This window comes from Myotis daubentonii, chromosome 1 (genome assembly GCF_963259705.1).
Source record: "Myotis daubentonii chromosome 1, mMyoDau2.1, whole genome shotgun sequence".
NCBI lineage: Eukaryota > Metazoa > Chordata > Mammalia > Chiroptera > Vespertilionidae > Myotis > Myotis daubentonii.
Window position 1 is genome coordinate 111695513 of NC_081840.1, and position 22399 is coordinate 111717911.

At 42.8% G+C, this 22399-nt stretch overlaps 1 protein-coding gene across 4 annotated transcripts in view; it reads right to left on the reverse strand.

The window, feature by feature from the left end:
- The window catches only part of ARIH1 (ariadne RBR E3 ubiquitin protein ligase 1), a 122071-nt gene that overhangs the window by 25577 nt on the left and 74095 nt on the right, over positions 1 to 22399 (reverse strand). For 3 of the 4 annotated variants that reach the window (XM_059657851.1, XM_059657841.1, XM_059657832.1), the window contains 2 exons: positions 12298 to 12390; positions 11057 to 11112 (listed from right to left, as the gene is read on the reverse strand). The exons of the other annotated variant lie outside the window; for it this stretch is intronic. In XM_059657851.1, coding sequence (XP_059513834.1) covers positions 11057 to 11112; positions 12298 to 12390 — 149 coding nt within the window. The remainder of the gene's footprint in view (positions 1 to 11056; positions 11113 to 12297; positions 12391 to 22399) is intronic. 4 annotated transcript variants of the gene reach the window in all.

A 22399-nucleotide genomic window follows, 5' to 3' on the forward strand; every position in this document is an offset into this window, starting at 1 on the left:
ACATGATGGAGCCCTGCGGGGCTAGCCCCTTAGTGACCAGGCCTCCAGATCCAGACCCCTTTGGCAACCCAGAGCCCCCCAACACAGGGAAGTGCATTTTAAAGAAATTAAAGAAGGGATTGCACGATAGTGGTGGATTAAGTGGAAGCTACAAAGATATTACCCAAGGACAAAACTGGAATTTCAACTAAAATATAGAAAAATCAACCTGAATAACCAACTGAAGACCAGCTGGAGAGAACACTCATAACCAAGGACTTAAAGAGGAGGCCATAACAAGACAAGTAGGAAATGCTGAGGCACAAGAGGGCACAGAAACAAACCCAAAGAGGCTGCAGCTGAAATTTGGGAGGGATATTTCAGCAGTGGGGATTCCCTGTGAGAAATTTGAGGTTTAAACACCCAGCTAGCCTTCGCAACCCAGAATACAAGAACTGAGCAAAGTGGCCACATAACATCTGGCGGTGAAAAGCACTGGGGGTTCTGTCCTGCAGGGAGAGACGGGAAACGTAGGCACCTCCTTAAAGGGCCAATGCACTCAATATGGTTTTCAGTCACTCACCTTGGGCTCTGGCAGAGGGAGGGCAGAGTGGACTAGAGCTGTGTGAGAAGAGTCGGGGATTGGTGGCTCTGGAGAGAGCTGAGAAGAGAGCCACCTGGAACCCCTGTGCTGAGGCATTCTCCCATGCTGCAGAAAGCACTATTCTTAGGAAAGCTTTTCCCATCAATGCAGCTTCAGGGGCTGGAGGGATGCGGAGAGAAACTCCCCCAACTATTAGAAACCCTTTGCCTACCATGTGGAGTTTACGCCCTGCTGAGCTCTGCAGACTGAGGCTCACTAAGTGACTGAGACGAACAATCAGCCTGCAGGAAGGGGCAGATCTCTGAGGGTTTGGACTCTTTCTGTGCCTGACCTGCTTCTGGGCCTGAGGCTAAAGAGAGCAGACCTTGGTGCGCAGCTTGGTACTTTCCACATGCATCCAGCCCCAGCAGAGGGAGCCACAAGCTGTGAATCACTGATAGCTCCAAACAGAGTACTCAGGGCCAGTCACAAACAGCATCTGACATTGACCTGAAACAAAGACACTCCAAAGAGGCCCCCAAAGCAATAATAAACCCAGTGGACAGTTTCATACAACAACAGAATAGGATCAAATAGGCTTCACAAGCACTATATCCACAGGGAGATATTGGCAGACTTCAAGCCCTAGTGAGGTGAATTCAGCTTCTTGTGATCAGCACCTGCACAGCAGCCTGCACACTGTGTTGGGTGGGGAATGAGCCAGACTGATCATCAAGCCCACGCACAAGCAAGCCAATAGCAATCAAGACTCAATTACAACAGGGAAGGCCAATACAACATACACAAAGGACATTATTACAGCATCCAGGTCTGGTGATCAGGGAGACTGCGCCTTTGGGTCGCACAGATCACCTACTACCTAAGACAGTGATGGCGAACCTTTTGAGCTCGGCGTGTCAGCATTTTGAAAAACCCTAACTTAACTCTGGTGCCGTGTCACATATAGAAATTTTTTGATCTTTGCAACCATAGTAAAACAAAGATTTATATTTTTTATATTTATTTTATATATTTAAATGCCATTTAACAAAGAAAAATCAACCAAAAAAAATGAGTTCGCATGTCACCTCTGACAAGCGTGTCATAGGTTCGCCATCACTGACCTAAGGCCACCCTAGCAAGATTGGGGGTTGTAAGCAGATCTACTTAAAATATGTAGAAATAAACCCAAACAGGCAGCCAAAATTTGGAGACAAAGAAATAAGCCCCAAATTAAGGAACTAGAAAATTCTCCAGAGACGAACTAAATGAATTGGAGATTAGCAATTTATCAGATACAGAGTTCAGAGTAATGATCATAAGGATGCTCAACAGCATGAAAAAAGACATAAAAACTACGAAAAACAACCAGTCAGAAATGAAGAATGACATAGCAGAAATAAAGAAGACATGAATAGGAAAAAACAGCAGATTAGAGGAAGCTGAGGATCCCATCACTGAATTAGAAGACAGGGTAGAAAAAAATCACTCACGCAAAGAAACAAAAAGAAAAAACAATTAAAGAACAGGAGGATAGTTTAAGAGAGCTGTGGGACAGAATGAAATGTAACAGTATCAGCATCATGCAGTACATTCAACAAAATCCATCAACCATTTTTGATAAAAACTCTCAGCAAAGTGGGAATAAAGGGATATTTCAATATGATAAAGGCCATATACTAAATAGGCAAAACTAAAACCATTTACCCTAAGAACAGGAAAAAGACAGGAATGTCCGCTTTCACTACTCTTATTCATCATAGTACTAGAAATGTTTGACACAGTGATCAGACAAGAAGAAGAAATAGAAGGTATGCAAATTGGAAAGGAGGAAGTAAAGCTCTCATTATTCACAGATGACATGATATTGTGCATAGAAAACCCTATAGCCTGTCCAGCATGGCTCAGTGGTTGAACATCAACCTATGAACCAGGAAGTCCTAGTTCAATTCCTGGTCAGGGCATATGCCTGGGTTGTGGGCTCAATCACCAGTATGGGGCATGCAGGAGGCAGTCAATCAATGATTCCCTCTCATCATTAATGTTTCTATCTCTCTCTCCCTCTCTCTAAAAAATAAAATAAAATAAAATAACTAAAGACTCCACCAAAAAACTACTCGATTTAATAAAGAAATTCAGCAATGTAACAGGATACAAAATTAACACCCAGAAATTGATGGCATTTTTACACATCAATAATGGAAGTCTCAGAAAATAGAAACTAAACAAACAATCCCATTTAGCACTGCAACGAAAATATTAAGATACCTAGAAATAAACTTAACCAAGGAGGTAAAAGACTTTTACTCTGAAAACTACAGGACTTTTGAGAAAAAGAGACAGAGGAAGATATAAACAAGTGGAAGAATATATTTTTTCATGACTGGTAGAATGAACATCATTAAAATGTCCATACTAGCCCTAACTGTTTTGGCTCAGTGGATAGAGTCGGCCTGCGGACTGAAAGGCCCCAGGTTCGATTCCGGTCAAGGGCATGTGCCCTTGGTTGCGGGCACATCCCCAGTAGGAGGTGTGCAGGAGGCAGCTGATCGATGTTTCTTTCTCATTTATGTTTCTAACTCTCTATCCCTCTCCCTTCCTCTCTGTAAAAAAATCAATAAAGTATATTTTAAAAAAACACACAAAAAAACAAAAAAACCCCTGCTCTTTAAAAACACACACAAATGTCCATACTACCCAAAGCAATCTATAAATTCAATGCAATTCCTATTAAATTACCAATGGCATATTTTACAGATCTAGAACAAATTACTACAAAAATTTGTATGGAACCAAAAAAGACCCCCAAATAGCCGTAGCAATCTTGAGAAAGAACAAAGTTAGAGTGATCACAATACCAGATATCATATTATACTACAAAGCCACTGTACTAGAAACAGCCTGGAACTGGCATAAGAACAGACATATGGACCAATGGAACACAACAGAGAACCCAGAAATCGACCCAAGCCATGCTCAATTAATATTTGACAAAGGAGGCAAGAGCACACAATGGAGTCAAGACAGTCTCTTCAATAAAATAATGAGTCAAGACAGTTTTTTCAACTAAATAATACAAAAAAATGAAACTAGACCACCAACTTACTCCATGCACAAGAATAAACTCAAATGGATAAAAGACTTAAATGTAAGATGTGAAACCATAAAAACCCTAGAAGAAACAATAAGCAGCAAAATCTCATACATTTCTCGTAGCAATATGTGTCCTCCTGGGGCAGAGAAAATAAACAAATGGGACTATATCAAAATAAAAAGCTTCTGCACCACAAAAGGAACTCATACAACTTAACAAAAGGAAGACAACCAATTAAAAATGAGCAAAGGACCTAAATAGGCACTTCTCCAAAGTGGATATACAGATGGCCAAGAGATATATGAAAAAATGCTGAAAGTCACTGATTATCAGAGAGATGCAATTTAAAACGACAATGAAATATCACCTCACACCTGTCAGAATGGCTATCATCAAAAAACGACAAGTGTTGGCGAGGTTGTGGAGAAAAGAGAACCCCCTTACACTGCTGGTGGGAGTGCAGCTACTATGGAAAACAGTATGGAGTTTCCTAAAGAAATTAAAAAATGTAACTCCCATTGGACTCAGTGACCGCACTTGTAGGAATATATCCTAAGAGACCCCAAAAAAACAATCAGAAAGAAAGTATGCATTCCTATGTTCCGAGCAGCACAATTTACAACAGCTAAGATCTGCAAACAGCCCAAGTGCCCATCAGTAGATGAGTGGATAAAAAAAGCCATGATACCATTTACACCATGGAATACTATGCAGCAGTAAAAAAAGAAGTACCTCTTATCTTTGAGACAGCATGGAGACACACCTGGAGAGTATTATGCTAGGAAAATAAGCCAATCAGGGAAAGATAAGTATCATAGGATTGCACTCATATGTGGAATCTAATGAACAAAGTAACTGATGAACAAAATAGATCCAGAGACATAGAAACATGGAACAGACTTTCAAATCTCAGAGGGAAGGTGGGGGTGGATGGTAGGATATCAACAAAAGAACTTGTATGCATATATGCGTAACCCATGGACATGGACACAGACAATAGCAGTGGTCGCCACTGGTGGTCCATGGACCACTGGTGGTCCGTGAGGTCCAAAAGGTTGGCAACTGCTGGACAATAGGGTCGTGGAGGCCTGGGGTGAGGGATAAGGGATCAGTGGGAGAAAAAAGGGGACATATGTAATATTTTCAATAATAAAGATTAAATAAAATAACATATTCTCTGCCCAGCTGATGTTGCTCAGTGGGCAATCATCAACCTAGAAGGTCATGGTTCAATTTCTGGTCAGGGTACATGACTGGTTTGTGGGCTTGATCCTCAGTGGGGGGTGTGCAGGAGGCAGCAGCTGATTAATGATTCTCTCTCATCATTGCTGTTTCTCTCTCCCTCTCCCTTCCTCTTTGAAATCAATAAAAAAAAATATTAAAAAGTAAAAAAAATATATTCTGATTTAGTTAACTAGCCCTTTGAATTCTACAGTTATTTATTTAAAAGAAAATGGAAGATACATATCAATAGTATACAACTAAATAAAGTGAAAAGTAAAAATCCCTCTTTCTAATCCCCAAACCCCAGCTGATATCACTATTAAAATTCTCTTATGAATATTCTCAAAGTTTATTATACATTTACCTTGCTGCATATCCGAAGAGCTGAAGAAACCCCAAAGAAGATAAACACAAAGAGAACCACATCCAGGTATATCACAGCCAAATTACTTTAAGCCCAAGACACAACAATTCTTGAAAGCAGCAAATAGAGGACAACAATATAATTAACTAGAGGCTCGGTGCATGATATTCTTGCACTCCCAGCCTGCGCCCTTTAGCAATCTGGAAGCCCTCAGGGGATGTCCAACTGACAACTGCAGGGAGTAGGCCTAAACCAGCCGTGGGCAAACTACGGCCCGCGGGCCAGAGACGACCCATTTGAAATGAATAAAACTAAAAAAAAAAAAAAAAAAAAAAAAAGACCGTACCATTTTATGTAATGATGTTTACTTTGAATTTATATTAGTTCACACAAACACTCCATCCATGCTTTTGTTCTGGCCCTCTGGTCCACTTTAAGAACCCATTGTGGCCCTCGAGTCAAAAAGTTTGCCCACCCCTGACCTAAACCGTAATCGGATATCCTTAGCGCTGCTGTGGAGGCAGGAGAGGCTCCTGCCACGGCCGCTGTGGTTGCCAGCCATCTGCCGGGCTAGTGGCTGAGCAGCGCTCCTCCTGTGGGAGTGCGCTGACCAGCAGGGAGCAGCTCCTGCGTTGAGCGTCTGCCCCCTGGTGATCAGTGCGTGCCATAGCAACTGGTCGTTCTGCATATTACCCTTTTATTATATAGGACTAGAGGCCCGGTGCACAAAAATTTGTGCACTCGGAGGGGGGGAGGAGGGGTCCCTCAGCCCGGCCTGTGCCCTCTCCCAGTCTGGGACCCCTCGGGAGATAACGACCTGCTGGCTTAGGCCTGCTCCCAGGTGGCAGAGGGCAGGCCCAATCCCTAGGTGCAGCCCCTGGTCGGGCTCAGAGCAGGGCCGATTGGGGAGTTGGGGTGCCGCCCTGTCATGCACAGAGCAGGGCGGATCGGGAGGTTGCGATGCCACCATCAGTCACGCTCAGGGTAGGGCCGATTGGGGAGTTGGGGCACCGCCCCCTGTCACACTCAAGGCAGGGTCGATGGGGAGGTTGTGGCGCCACCCCTGTCACACACAGAGCAGGGACCATCAGGGGGGTTGGGGTTCCATGCCCTGTCACGCACAGAGCAGGGCGGATCAGGGGGTTGGGGCGCCGCCCTCTATCACCCACAGAGCAGGGCCGATCAGGGGGCTGGGAAGCTGCCACTGTCACACTCAGGGCAGGTCCAATGGGGAGGTTATGGCTCTACCCCATCACACACAGAGCAGGGCCCGTGGGGGTGGGGGTGGGGGGGTTGGGGCGCCGCACCCTGTCACACACAGGGCCGCAGGGTGATCAGGGGGTTGGGGAGCTCCCCCTATCAGGCATAGAGCAGGGCTGATCAGGGGGTTGGGCCGCCTTCCCCTGTCACGAACAGAGCAGGGTGGATAGGGAGGTTGTGGCCCCGCCCCCTGTCACACACAGAGCCACAGGGCGATCAGGGGGTTTGGGGGCTGCCCCCGTCACATTGATCCTGGTGCCGGGAGGCCTCTCAGCTCTGCTGATCCCGGTGCTGGGAGGCATGTTACCCTTTTACTATATAGGATAGAGGCCTGGTGCACAGGTTGGGGCCGGCTGGTTTGCCCTGAAGGGTGTCCTGGATCAGGGTGGGGGTCCCCACTGGGGTGCCTGGCCAGCCTGGGTGAGGGGATGATGGCTGTTTGCAGCTGGTCACACAGCCTTAAGGGTCGGGGTCCCCACTGGGGTGCCTGGCCAGTCAGGGTGAGGGGCTGAGGGCTGTTTTCAGGCTTGCGAGTGACTGAAGCTCCCAACCGCTCCTTTTTTTCATTTTTTTTTATTCTGGGCCAGCTTTAGCTTTGAGGCTTGGCTCCAGCTCTTAGGCCTCCGCTGCTGAAAGCAGGTTTCTGGCCTTTGTTTACCTTCTGTATTTGAAACAATGTTTCGATCCTGCTGGCTGAAGCCTGACGGACTAAAACAGGTTTCTGGGGTTTTGTTTAGCTTCTATATTTGTAACATAGTTCTTAAGAGTTGCAGCTCAGAGGCCTGCAGCGGCAGGCAGGGAACATTGGAGTCCTCCGTCACTGAAGCAAGCAAGCCTCATGTTCACTTTAAGCTGCCTGGCTGCCGGCCGCCATCTTGGCTGGCAGTTAATTTGCATATTGCCCTGATTAGCCAATGGGAAGGGTAGCGGTTGTATGCTAATTACCATGTTTCTCTTTTATTAGATAGGACTAGTGGTCCGGTGCACGAAATTCATGCAAGGGGGGGGGGGGGAGGTGTTCCTCAGCCCGGCCTGCACCCTCTCCAATCTGGGACCCCTCGAAGTATGTCCTACTGCTGGTTTACAGGGATCGGGCCTAAACCGGCAGTCGGACATCCCTCTTGCAATCTGGGATGGCTGGCTCCTAACCACTCACCTACCTGCCTGATTGCCCCTAACCACTCTGCCTGCCGGCCTGCTTGCCCCCAACTGCCCCCCCCCCACCGCCGGCCTGCTTGCCCCCAAATGCCCTCCCCTGCCAGTCTGATCACCCCAACTGCCCCCCCCTGCTGGCCTGCTCGCCCTCACCTTCCCTCCCCACTGGCCTGCTCGCCCCCAACTACCTCCCTGCTGACCTGCTCACTCCAAACTGCACCCCCCCGCTGTCCTGAGCACCTCCAACTGACCCCCACTGATGGCCTGCTTGCCCCCAACAGGCCCCCCTGCCGGTCTGCTTACCCCCAATGGCCCCGCCCCCCACCAGCCTGATCACCCACAACTTCCCACCCCTTTTGGCCTCTAACCACCTCTACCTTGGCCCCGCCACCATGGCTTAGTCCAGAAGAACATCTGGAAGGTCTCCTGGAAGGTCTCCCAGTCTAATTAGCATATTATCCTCTTATTAGTATAGAGGCCTGGTGCACGGGTGGGGGCCGGCTGGTTTGCCTTGAATGTTGTCCTGGATCAGGGTGGGGATTCCCTTGGGACATGGGGTGGCCTGGGCGAGGGGCCTGTGGTGGTTTGCAGACTGGATACGCCCCCATGCGGTGAGGGTCCCCGCTGGGGGTGTGTGGCCAGACTGGGTGAGGGGCTGAGGGCTGTTTGCAGGCTGGCCAAGCCCTCCAGTGGGGACCCTCACCCCATGAGGGTCTGAGGGCTGTTTGCAGGCTTGCTACACCCCCTTCAGAGTGGGGGTCCCCGCTGGGGTGCCTGGCCAGCCTGGGTGAGGGGCTGATGGCTGTTTGTAGGTGGCCACTGCCCCTGGCAACCCAGGCTCCCAGATCCTCCTTGAGCAGAGGCCACAGTGGCTGGAAGCAGATATCTGGGATTTATTTATCTTCTATAATTGAAACTTTGTAGCCTTGAGCGGAGCCCACAGCCGGTCAGGGCAGGCCAGGCGGGAAGCTTGGCTTCCTCCATCGCCAGGGGCAACCCAAGCCTCCTGTTTGCTCCAGCTCTGTGGCTGCCGCCATCTTGGTTGGGTTTATTTGCATCCTGATTGGCTTGTGGGCGTGGCCTGTGAGTGTAGCGCAGGTATGGTCAATTTGCATGTTTCTCTTTTATTAGATAAGATTGCTGCCTTCTTACTTCCATTGTTTAGAGTTTTCCTTTTTTGTCTTTTTAAAATTTTATTTCAGAGAGGAAGAAATGTATATTTCTACACATATACATTTACAGAAATTGTCAAACTGCATTAAAAAGTGTTTGCAAGAGTTTATACTCTTACTGTACTATATTCTCACTCACGTTACCAAATCTTTACTCCTTACCAATATGAAATGTAAAAAGGACTTTAAAAAAAAGTTATTTTGCCCTAGCTAGTTTGGCTCAGTGGATAAAGTGTTGGCCTGCAGATCAAAGGGTTCCAGTTCGATTACGGTCAAGGGCACGTACGTTAATTGCAGGCTCCTCCACCCGCCCAGGCCCTGGGTGAGGCAGGTGCACGAGGCAACCAATTGATGTGTTTCTCTCACATCCATGTTTCTTTTCTCTCTATGTCTTTCCCTCTCTCTAAAAGATCAATGGAGAAATATCCTCAGGTGAGGATTAACAACAAAAAAGTTATCTGCCTTGGCTGGTATCCTCAGTGGTTAGAGCATTAGTGTGCACAATGAAGTGTCATGGGTTCGATCCCCACCTCCAGTCAGGGAACATGCAGGAGTTAATGTGTCTCCCTCACATTGATGTTTCCTCTCTCCCCTGTTGCCCCCCACCTCCACTCTCTAAAAATCAATGGAAAAAGTACCCACAGGTAAGGATTAAAAAAAAAAAGTTTACTCCAATTTTGATTTACATTTATGTAAGTAAGCATGTTAGCTATTGTTCATAACCATTTCCATTTCTTTCACTATGCAACCATTTAAATTTCTTTCATTGTGAACTTCTCTTTCATGTTCTCTCCATAGAATTTTCTTACTGATTTGAAAAAAGCCCTTATGATATTAGCCATATTCATTTTAGGTGTTGGAAATATATTTTCTCCATTTCCCATCTAGTCCCCCTCCCAAATCTATACTATAAAACCCAGTGGCCCTACCGCCATAACAACCAAGACCGGTCACCAGGAGGCTGCATGCGCAGCAAGGCATGCGTGGGTGGGTGGGGCTGCGTGCGCGGGTAGGCGGGGACTTGACTCATGGTGCAGTGGGGTCTGGGGTCCTGGGTCTTGCGCTATTTCCCGAGGGTCTGGGTCTCGCACATTTCGCACACTGGATCACTAGTAAAATTTTATAAAACAATAACTTTCTTAACTACATCCCACAGCCCAAACAACACTGACTCAGGAATTAACCAACTTGGTTGGGAATTTCTTCAAGTTTCTTTCTCCCTTTTACAAGAAGAGTAGTTAGCTACAACCTCCAGCTGCAGTGCTCTTGGTATCTGTAGCAATGTTCCAGCTGAGGCCACATTCCCACTGGGTAGCACCCAGAGAATGACTGAACATAGTAAGGGTATCAGGGCCTGACCATTTTTGCTTATTGAGTTATTACTCTGTGTTCAATCTATGAAATGAAGCGCCTCACGGGGCTTCAGAAGACTCACAGCTGCATCATAATCTGAATTTCTTCCTACTGAATGCCCCCTTCCTTCTCTTTCTCCTTTAATAGGTCAGACCAGCATAAAGGTCTATCTATTCCTATTCGTTCTCCACTTTATCCTGCACAGATGCAATCCCACAGTAAATCTCTGTCTTTTAACTCTACCGTGGCATCTGTTTTCCAAAGGAACTCACTCAACTGAAACAATGACATTTCTTATTTCAAATTACAAGGTTTACTGAGATCTAACTATCATGCATTACAAAGTTGACCAGAATAGTGACTGGGCATTAAACTAAGTTTAAAATGGGCCTTTGTACTACTACAAAGGAATGTAGATTAGAAAATCTCTTCAGACTTTCAAAATTCCGGCTCCCATAAGGGGAGGCCAGGGGATTGTCAAGGGCAGGGGGAAAAAAGGAGACATATGTAATACTCTTCGTAATACTTTAAGCCAGGGGTCCTCAAACTACAGCCTGCAGGCCACATGCAAATATAAATATTGTATTTGTTCCCGTTTTGTTTTTTTACTTCAAAATAAGATATGTGCAGTGTGCATAGGAATTTGTTCATAGTTTTTTTAAAAACTATAGTCCAGCCTTCCAACGGTCTGAGTGAACTGGCTCCCTGTTTAAAAAGTTTGAGGAACCCTGCTTTAAGCAATAAAACAATTAAAAAAAAAAAAAAGACAACAACAAAAAAAATTCCAGCTCCCTTAAGGTGCTCAACAAAAATTAACTTGGTTGAATCAACTAATTAGTATTTAAAATGCAGAATCTACCAAAAATACTTACATAACTGTGTTGTCATCCACTAATATATCACAACCATGAGCAGGACACGAAATTGTCTGAAAAAGATTGAAATTTAAACTGTCTTCATTCAACAAATATTTATTGAATGCTTATCATTGCAAGGCATTTTGCTAGGTTCTAAGGATACTGGATACCTCAACATTTATAGGCTATTAATTATTCCCTTTCCATTAAAGGAAATGCATGTATATGATTTGTGTTTATCATTATAAGGCAAGCATATCAAACTCACGGCCCATGTGGCCCACAAGGAATATTTTTGTGGCTCAGCCAATGTAACAGTATGTAAGAAACCTTTTAATAAAAAATTTAGTAACTTAATGTTTACAATATCCTGTTATACATAATTATTAATAACGAACTACAATGCTCTCTAATGACTAATTACTATAATCGTGTTGCATTCATTTCTCTCACACACCTTATGCGCAGGCGCACCATTTCTCTCCACTAATACTAGCAGAGAATATTTTAGCAGCTGATTGCCATGTCATTAGTCTCATGGCGCAGTGAGGTCTGGGGACCTGGGTTTTGCGCTATTTCCCACGGGTCTGGGTCTCACACATTTCGCGCACTGGGTCATTAGTAAAAATTAACTTGTTTGGTGTGTGCAACAGGAAATATTCCGCTTTCGGAGAACAAGAACAATAGGTTTATTTGCATACGCTTATTAATTTGTATAGTTATTCAGTCTGGGAAGTTAATGTTCAAGAAAAATATATTAATTTTTATTAAAATGTTCTATTTATGTTAACGATTACTCGTTTATTTCAGCCTTTGTATTCAACATGTCTCTATAGAAATAAATCTATGTTTCTATGAAAATTGAAGCTTTTGTTTTTTTGCAGCCCACATAAACTTAAACCTTGTTTATTTGGCCCATGTTAGCCTTTGAGTTTGACGTGCATGCTATAAGGTAACTAGAATTACTGACCTGAATTGGTTTTTCAATATAAAAGTTGAAAAGCAAAAGCAAGAGGTCAGACAAAATTGTTCAAACATACATAAATGTTAATGCCCACTGAGAAAACATTACTGGATTGGATCTTTAACTCGAATGACACATTGTAAACAGAAAGAAAACCTCAATTATCTTTTTGTTGTTTTAACCTAGAAAAAGTTCTCATGCAATTCTTAATACAGAATGCTTCACCTGTTTATATTTGTACAAGCGTTTAAACCTCTAGGAAATTCAACAAAAAATAAAATGGCGTCTTTACCTGTCCCATGCCTTCTTCCATTATCTTAGTGGTTAAATATTCACTCCAGCACTGCATACAAAACTTATGTCCACATTCAAGGCCAGTGAAATACTGCAACAAAAACAATACAGGGACTTTTAAAAGAGAGAATCAGAAAAAACACTATATTACATTGTGACTTAATAAGGCTCCATTAGGTCACATCTGTCATAGTGGCTAAAATGTCCAATTTGACAAGGCTCCTCAAATTAGTATCTAGGTGGTGAATCTAGACATGAACACACACTGAACACAAAACAATTAATGAGAAATGCATCTATAGTACATATTTATAATTTTTAGGAAAGACAACCAAGTTGTATTAAATATAAGAATATGTCATGTACCAATAAGCATATGAAAAGATGCTCTAATATCCTTAGCCACCAGGGAAATATAAATCAAAACTAAAATGAGACACCACTTCACCTGCTAGGACAGCCATAATAAAAAAGATAGATAACAAGGTTAACAAGCGTGTGTAGAAATTAGAACCCTCAAACACTGCTGTGGGAACGTAAAATGGTGGAGAAACTTTGGAAAACATTCGAGCAGTTTCTCAAATTGAACATAGAATTACCATATGATCCAGCAATTCCACTCCTAGGAATATACTCAAAAGAAATGAAAACATGTTCACACCAAAACTTGTACACAAATGTTCATAGCAGCGTTATCCATAATAGCTCCAAAGTGCCAACAACCCAAATGTCCATCAACTGACAAAATGCGGAATATATCCATATAATGGAATATTACTGAGCCATAAAAAGGAATAAAGTATTGACGCATAATATATAACATAAAACTTGAAAACATTATGGTAAGTAAAAGAAGCCAGTCATAAAATACCACATATTGTTTGATTCCATTTATATGAAAGGTCCAGAATGGGCAATTTCATAGAAAAAAAGTAGACTAGTGATTGCCTAGAGCTGGGGAGTTGGGAGAAATTAGGACGTGACTGTAAAAGGGTTCAGGGTTTCTTTTTCGGGGTTATAAAAATATTCTAAAATTAACTGTGGCAATGGTTGCACAAATATGACTACACTTTAAATAGGTGAACTGTATGATATGTGAATTATCTCTATAAAGCTATTATAAAAAACTAGAGGTCTGGTGCACAAAATGTGTGCATGGGGGGGGAGGGGGAGTCCCTCAGCCCGGCCTGCACCTTCTTCAATCCAGGACCCCTTGGGGGGATGTCTGACTGCCTTTCGCAATCTGGGACCACTGGCTCCTAACCACTTGCCTGCCTGCCTGATCGCCCCTAACCACCTCTGCCTATATGCCTGATTGCCCCTAACTGCTCCCCTGCTGGCCTGATCGTCCCTAACTGCCTCTGCCTTGACCTGTACCCAGGATTCCCTCCTCCGACTGGTTGCAGACACTTGGGTCGGGCTTCCCTCCTTCTGGCCGGCCACAGACGCAGGGGACCGTGAGTGGGCGGCTTCACCTGGGCCACAGCTGCTGGCGCCCGGGACCGTGGGGACTGTGGGACATGTGGCTTGTCCCTCTCCCGGGCCACAGCCCAGCTGCTGGCGCCCGGGGCCATGGGGCAGGAAGCTTGTCCCTCTCCTGGGCCACAACGTGGCTGGTCTCCATTCCTCTCTTGGGAGCTCATTTGTGCCTGGCTGATCCCCAATCCTCTCTCCCCAGTGCTGAGTGTCTGAGCAGTTATGGCATGATGATATGAGGGCATGACAACCATCTGCATATTAGCTCTGTATTATATAGGATAAGTTAGGCCAGCTGGCATGGCTCAGTAACTGAGTGTTGACCTATGGACCAGGAGGTCACGGTTTAATTCCCGGTTGAGCCATATGCCAGGATTGTGGGCTTGATCTCCAGTGTGGGGCGTACAGGAGGCAGTCAATCAATGGTTCTCTTCATCATTGATGTTTCTGTCTCTCCCTTCCTCTCTGAAATCAATAAAAATATTTAAAAAATATGTCACACAAATACAGAATGTAGCAAACCTAGAAAATAAATAAAATATTATGGAAACCAAAGGATTTATTCAGATAGCTAAGAAAATAGTAACATTTTGGTCTAATCATATATGATTTGAAGGTTGGCTAAATGAAGTATACTATATTCTATGATGAGATATGAATCAAGTACTTTAACATTAGAGAGTCTAGAGGAGTATATTTTTAAAAGACAAATAGTGGTTACATTATTTTAAGAATCTACACTAATAAAAGAGAAAGATGCAAATTAACCATCACTCTGCTATACCCACAAGCTATGCCCAGCAGCCAATCAGGAGCCAGTATGCAAATTAACCCAACTAAGATGGCCATGGAGCTGGAGTGAGCAGGAGGCTTGGGTTGCCCCCGGTGATGGAGGAAGCCAAGCTTCCCACCTGCCCTGGCAGGCCCTGGGCTCCGCTCAAGGCTACAAAGTTTCAATTATAGAAGATAAATAAATCCCAGAAACCTGCTTCTAGGCCGCCATGGAAAAAAAGAAAAAAAGGAGAGGCTGAGAGCTTGGGTCACTGGGGGGCGCAGCCAGCCTGAAAATAGCCATCAGCCCCTCACCCAGGCTGGCCAGGCAGCCCAGTGGGACCCCCCTCCCCCACCATGAGGGGGCTGTGGGCAGCCTGAAAATGGCCCTCAGCCCCTCACATAGGCTGGCCACACCCCCATTGGTTGAGGGTCTCCGCTGGGGGGCTTGGTCAGCCTGCAAACAACCATCAGCCCCTCACCCAGGCTGGCCAGGCACCCCCACCCTGATCCGGGGCACCCTTCAGGGCAAACCAGCCGCCCCCGACCCATGCACCAGGCCTCTATCCTATATAATAAAAGGGTAACATGCAAACTGACCCTAACAGCAGAACGACTGGGAATGCCTGGTCACTATGACACTCAGTGACCACCAGGGGGCAGACGCTCAATGCAGGAGCTGCCCCCTGGTGGTCAGTGAGTTCCCACAGGGGGAGCTCTGCTCAGCCACAAGCTAGGCTGATGGCTGCCAGCACAGCGTTGGTGGTGGGAGGCTCTCCCGCCTCCTCAGCAGCACTAAGGATGTCCAACTGCAGCTTAGGCCTGCACCCTGCTGGCAAGTGGACATCCCCCGAGGACTCCTGGGCTGCCAGAGGGATGTCTGACTGCCAGCTTAGGCCCAATCCCCCCCCCCAGGGAGCAGGCCTAAGCCAGCAGGTGGACAGCCCCCGAGGGTCCCAGACTGTGAGAGGGCACAGGCCGGACTGAGGGACCCCCGAGTGCACAAATTTTTGTGCATTGGACCTCTAGTATTTTATAATAGTCCTAGCTGGTGTGGCTCAGTTGGTTGGTGTCATCCCATGCACTGGTTCAATTCCCTGTCAGGGCACATGCCCAGGTTGTGGGCTCCATCCTAGGTAGGGGGCATGCAGGAGGCAGCCAAACAATGTTTTGTCGCACACAGGTATAAAAAGAAAATATTTTATAATATTTGCTACTAAATTATTTTTGAATGAATAAGTAATATAGGCTCATGGTTAAAAACAATTATTTAAGAGTATGAGTTTATGTAGGAAAATAAGTGTCACTCATCTTCATCCTTGGTCCTCTCCTTCCCTACCCAAAAGTAATAGCTATTTCCAAGATCTCACAAATTCTTCCAGAGATGTTCTAATGTACACAGGTAGACGCAATAAGAGTACCACACTCTATTCTGCTTCTCAGTTTTAAAACATTAATGTTTTGCCTACTATGCTACTGCACTGCCTGTATATACATCTTTGTGACCATATAACTATCTTAGGAAAAATTTGTACAAATAAAATAGCAGGTATACAATTTGATAGATTATTATCAAACTTCATTCAGCAATTAACAATGTTCAAGTCAACTTGGTTTCTCATACCCATGTCAACACAGTATACTATTTAATTCCTTAATCTCTGCCACTGGAACAGGTGAAAACAAACCAACTTCATTAATTCTGATTTTAATTTCTTTAATTCTAAGTGAAGTTTAAACATGTGAAGAGAGATTTAAGGCTTTTTTCTGTGCATCCTGTTTACCTATTTTGCCCATTTTTTTCTATGATGTTTTTCTTAATGATTTAGTGGGGATTTTAACTTATTTAGAAAATAAGTATTTTCCTCCAACTCACATTTTGTTGCCAGGCAGAAGATCTTTATTTTGTAGCAAAACATACTTAAAAAAAATTATGGCTTCTAAATTAATTAACTTTGATATAAGGAGTTAGGTAGAAATCTAAGTTTCCACCCCAGATGGCTACTGAATTGTTTCAACACCATTCAATAATCCCACCTGATCTGAAATACCTCCTCTACTAGTATAATACGCTAAATTCTCTTAATGAATATTTGAGTCTGCCCTGTTCCACTGCAATGTCTATTCTTGTATATACTTAGTAGGGCTAAATTTTCCTCCATCCCCATCAATCTGTTCTTCTTTTCCAATATTTCACCTTTCTAAATACTCAAGTCATTCTTGTATTTCCCTTAGTATTTCAAGTTTTCTTCATACAGATCTTTCACATTTCTTACCAAGTTTATTCCTAGCTCTTATATTCTTTTTGTGGCTCTTACAAATGGTATTTTTTATTCCATTACATTTTCTAATTAGTTATTTGAAATATGCCTATAAAATGTCTGATGTTGCTTATATTAGATGCAAATAGTCAGAATACAAAATTAGGTATTATAGCACATTACAACAAAAAATGCCTAGAAGCAACAATGGAAGAAAATGTATTAGAGTCCTGGGACTGGGTTTACAGACGGAATGAAATGGAAATTGCAAAATATTTATCAAGTTTAAAATACAGTGGTATTCAGATTGACAATTCTACGTCATTCACAAAACAAATGAAAGTAGTTTTTTCTGCCATTTTTTTTTGTGTCACCATAGCGGTGCACATGAATGTCCTGGCTGGTATAACTCAAAGATCTAGAAAAATAGCAAACAAACTGCCATCTAAGTTTGGTTTCATTGTATTGAGAACCTCAGCATACATCATGGACCATGAAGAAGCAAGAGGAAAACACACAGGAGATAAAATTCTGGGATTCTTTTCCATACATGCAAATAAAACATACATGCAAATAAAATGTCTGAATGGGAAAAAACAAAAAACAAGTTAAGGTAAATATTTTGTAATGAATATTCTCATCCATGAAAAAAATATCTGGGAAACAAAAGAATCTATTTTCATTACTCCCCACCAGTGAAGGAGATCTGGCACTAACTTGTTACCAGATCACTAAAGAAGAGTACAGTGGGGCCTTGACTTACAAGTGTTCCGACTAACGAGTTTTTCGAGACACGAGCCGTCTCTCGGCCGATTTTTTGCTTTGAGTTGCGAGCTAAAATTTGGGTTACAAGCCAGCTTCAGATACCCCACCGCTAGTTGGCGCAGCGAACGTCACAGTGAATGCCACAACATCAGCCCAGCATCATGTGTCTCATTCGTTCACTTTAAGATTTGACATACGAGTAATTTGAGTCATGAGCTCTGTCACGGAACGAATTAAACTCGTAAGTAAAGGCCCCACTGTATTTGATTTTCAAGGTTATAATGCAGCAGTTCTCAACCTGTGGGTCGCGACCCCTTTGGCGGTCGAACAACCCTTTCACAGGGGTCGCCTAAGACCATCCTGCATATCAGATATTTACATTACGATTCATAACAGTAGCAACATTACAGTTACGAAGCAGCAACGAAAGTAATTTTACGGTTGGGTCACAACATGAGGAACTGTATTTAAAGGGCCAGAAGGTTGAGAACCACTGTAATATAATGAGAAGGAGCATTCTGTAAAGGACAAAATATAGTATAGTAATATATCAACAATTCTAAAATGTTTTATTCATAATTTAAAAACATGCACATTCTGATGTGCTTTATTATTTATTTTCAAATAAGAATCCTTACGACAGAGATTAAAGGTCATAATGTTTATCAAGTAATGACTACAAGCAACATCTCTACCTTTGGGACTTCATACCATGGCCAATAAAAGATCAAAAGATAAAAAGGAAGCTTTTTATTATTTCAAGAATTCTTTTCAATAATTTTTTTATTAAATAGATAAAACTAAATAAGATAAATTAGAAAAATAAATCACACATGCATGTCTAAAGATAAAGCAAAAATTAACCTGTGGTGTAAAGACATATTCATTATGCTTAAGAGCTGGGCATCTACCTGTCTCATTTTCCTGCCCCCACCCCCCTCCTTGACATACTTGTTCCCTTTCTAACTTATACTTACCTACTTGGTTCTCTGGGCCTTCCCTTCCCCTGACTTAGAGGATCAGACTTCCTATTCATCAAACTTATCCCTGTTTATATCACAAATAAATGTGACCAAGAAAACACTAAAAATACATGAAATATTGCCTACAACAACAATTAATGGTCCTGGAAAGACCCTGGCTGGGTAGCTCAGTTGGTTAGAGCATCATCCTGATATGCCAAGGTTGTGGGATCCATCACAGTCAGGGCACATATAATAAACAAAAAATGCATACATAAATGGAAGAAATAGATGTTTCTATCAAATCAATCAATAAATAACTTTTAAGAAATCTTAATGGTCCTGAAGAAAAAGAACTGAAGGAACAATACACACTCTTTAAAGGTTTCATTTATCTTCATCATTTTACATATACAGCAACTAATGTCAAACAGTACTAAGAACATTAAGAATTATCTTTCCTTCATCAGAAGTTGCCTGTATAATATCTAAAACTGAAACATTTTGTTTATTAAGACTGAGCAAATAATCAGAATATCAGTTCCTTTGTCTGTAAAATGGAATGCCTTAAAAGGAAAATAGAGTTGGACTTAGATCACGTTTTCAGTGTACTCAGGAGAAAAAAGATTCAGAGGTGCTTGGGTGTAGTATGGAGGGTAGACTACCCCTCTCACAGTCTTCAACTTTGTCTTTTTCTGTTTAACAAATCTTATTCTTAGAAAATACAAATTCTTTACTTCATAAAAATGATATTGAGCCCAAGCTATCTGTATTTTCTAGTAAAGTGAGGGTTTCATACAGCTAGATCTTATTGATTTGATTTAACAACATTATAAAGTTCCCACTGGGGATGGGTTGGGGGGGTTATCTTAAAAAATATCCCAAAGCCTCGGATAGCTGTTTTGACCACCAAGAACAGTTAACCAAACCATCAGAAGCATTTAGTAAGGGAAAAAAAAAAAAAAAGAAAAAGAAAACCGTTTTCATGCGGCACTTTATGAAACTGGTTACTTTCTAGAAGAGCGGTTCTCAACCTGTGGGTCGTGACTCCTTTGGGGGTCGAATGACCCTTTCACAGGGGTCGCCTAAGACCCTCGGAAAACACATATATAATTACATATTGTTTTTGTGATTAATCACTATGCTTTAATTATGTTCAATTTGTAACAATGAAAATACATGTGCTTTATTATTTATTTTCAAATAAGAATCCTTAAGACAGAGATTAAAGGTCATAATGTTTACAAAGATATTTACATTAGGATTCATAACAGTAGCAAAATTACAGTTATGAAGTAGCAACAAAAATAATTTTGTGGTTGGGGGTCACCACAACATGAGGAACTGTATTAAAGGGTTGCGGCATTAGGAAGGTTGAGAACCACTGTTCTAGAAGGATACAGGTATTGAAGATTTACAGTAACAATAAAAGGCAAGTATCAGTGTTTGAAACGAGTAGTGGGAATGGAAACATGGGAGTATTGCAAGTAAAGAAATCACCTAGCCAATTAAAAAAGCTGCAAAGAATCATCTCAGGGAAAATTTTGTTTCAAAATGGAAGAGATTAAAATTATCCTTTTATAGTAGTGTAAAAGCTGTGAGAAGCCCAGCCATCATTGCTCAGTGGTTGAGCATCGACCTATGAACCCGGAGATCGCTGTTCAATTCCTGGTCAGGGCACATGCGTGGTTTGTGGGCTCGATCCCTGGTGTGGGGTGTGCAGGAGGCAGCTGATCAGTGATTCTCTCTCATCATTGATGTTTCTATCTCCCCCTCACCCTTTCTCTCTGAAACCAATAAAAATATATTTTAAAAATAAAAACTATGAGAAAAGAAGTCCTAGTTTCATCATGATTATATTTTTCATAATGCTTGGGAGTTTCTGTAACTCAACTTACTTTCTAACCCATGTTGCTCTATTGCTTTCTTGTCCTACCACTTATATAGCCAAACTTTCTTTAAAAGAGTTTCGTTTATTGTTACTGCCTCCACTTCCTTCCCCACCTTCAAGTCAATGACACCTCAGCCAATGCAGTATGGTTTTACATCTTACCACACTATTATACTACTAAAAATAACTTCCCAATATCAGCAATAAACTTCATGTTAATTCCAAATTCACCTTGCTATTATTTTCACTGAAGCTTTTAGGACTGTTTACTATTCTTGGAAGTGTATTCTCTATTCTCTTCTCTGGCTTCTGTATTGCATGCTACATGTTCCTAACTATCAACAGCATATGTGACTCAGAGCTATCTGCCATCCTAACTACCACACCTTCAGAGTTTAGTTCAAATGTCAATCTCTGTGTGAAGTCTTCCTTGATCCAAAATGAGGTTAGGGGTCTCTCCAACATGTTCCCACAGTATCATACCCTATCAAATCACTTACCATTCTTTCTAATACGGCATTTTATTTATCTGCGTAGCTAACCTGTATATTATCTGAGGCAGGCATTCTATCTTTATTCTCCACTGTGTTTCAAACACTTAGAAATAGTGCCTGCTGTGCTGAATGAATAAATAAATCAATAGGGGGTTCTCCAGTTACAAGTGTAAGCAAAATTTACACTGCAAATCTCCAGTCATGATTCTCTAGTTATAATTGGCTAAGACTGTTAGACAATATACCAAAGGCACTGAGAAAGTTACACAGAATATTTGTAAGCAGATGGCTCCAGTATTAAAATTACATTTAAGATTTAAACTAAGGAGGAGGTGGTTATAATAGAGCAGAAGGGGAAATGCCAAGATAAGGAACGCTTGTATATCCTAGGACAGTGGTCAGCAAACTGCGGCTTGCAAGCCATATGCGGCTCTTTGGCCCCTTGAGTGTGGCCACGAAGTTTCAATCACATTGTATGTGCACGCCCGCACGAGGTATTTTGTGGAAGAGCCACACTCAAGGGGCCACAGTTTGCTGACCACTGACCTAGGACAAATTAGTTGGGTCTAAGTATTACCTCACAGACATTTTATAAACTGTAATCCTATATGATAAAAGGCCAATATGCAAATCGACCAAAAGATGGAATGATCAGTCGCTATGATGCGCACTGAACACCAGGGGGCAGATGCTCAATGCAGGACCTGGTGGTAAGTGTGCTCCCACAGAGGGAGTGATGCTCAGCCAAAAGCCCTGAGCAAGGCTCAACAGCTGGTGATCACAGCTGTGCTGGTGGGAGCCACTCCCACCTCCACAGCAGTGCTAAGGATGTACGAATGATGGCTCCAGGACTGTGAGAGGGCACAGGACAGCCTGAGGGACCCTCCTGAGTGCAAGAATTTCATGCACTGGGCCTCTAGTCACTATATAATGTCAACTGGCAAAGAGATGTTAAAGAAAGATACCAAAATGATCAAAACATGACTTTAATGTATTTTTAATAGTAGTGCTAATTGTTTTTTGTGGGTTTTTTATATTCAAGGTAGGTCATGATTTAAGGAGAGGGAATACATACAATTTTCAGGCTAAAAGACGTGAAAGAATATCATATTCAACCCATTTGAAAGAGAAACCTGAGCCCTGACCGGTTTGGCTCAGTGGATAGAGAGTCGGCCTGCGGACTGAAAGGTCCCAGGTTCGATTCCAGTCAAGGGCATGTACCTTGGTTGTGGGCACATCTCCAGTAGGAGATGTGCAGGAAGCAGCTGATCGATGTTTCTCTCTCATCAATGTTTCTAACTCTCTATCCCTCTCCCTTCCTCTCTGTAAAAAATCAATAAAATGTATTTTTTTTAAAAAGAGAAACCTGAAATTCAATGAGAATAAATAATTTACTATCCAAAGTTAAATGCATAATGTTAGAACTATGACCAAAACTTGAGAATTTGAAAACTCAATCCCTTTATCAACTAGACGTTTT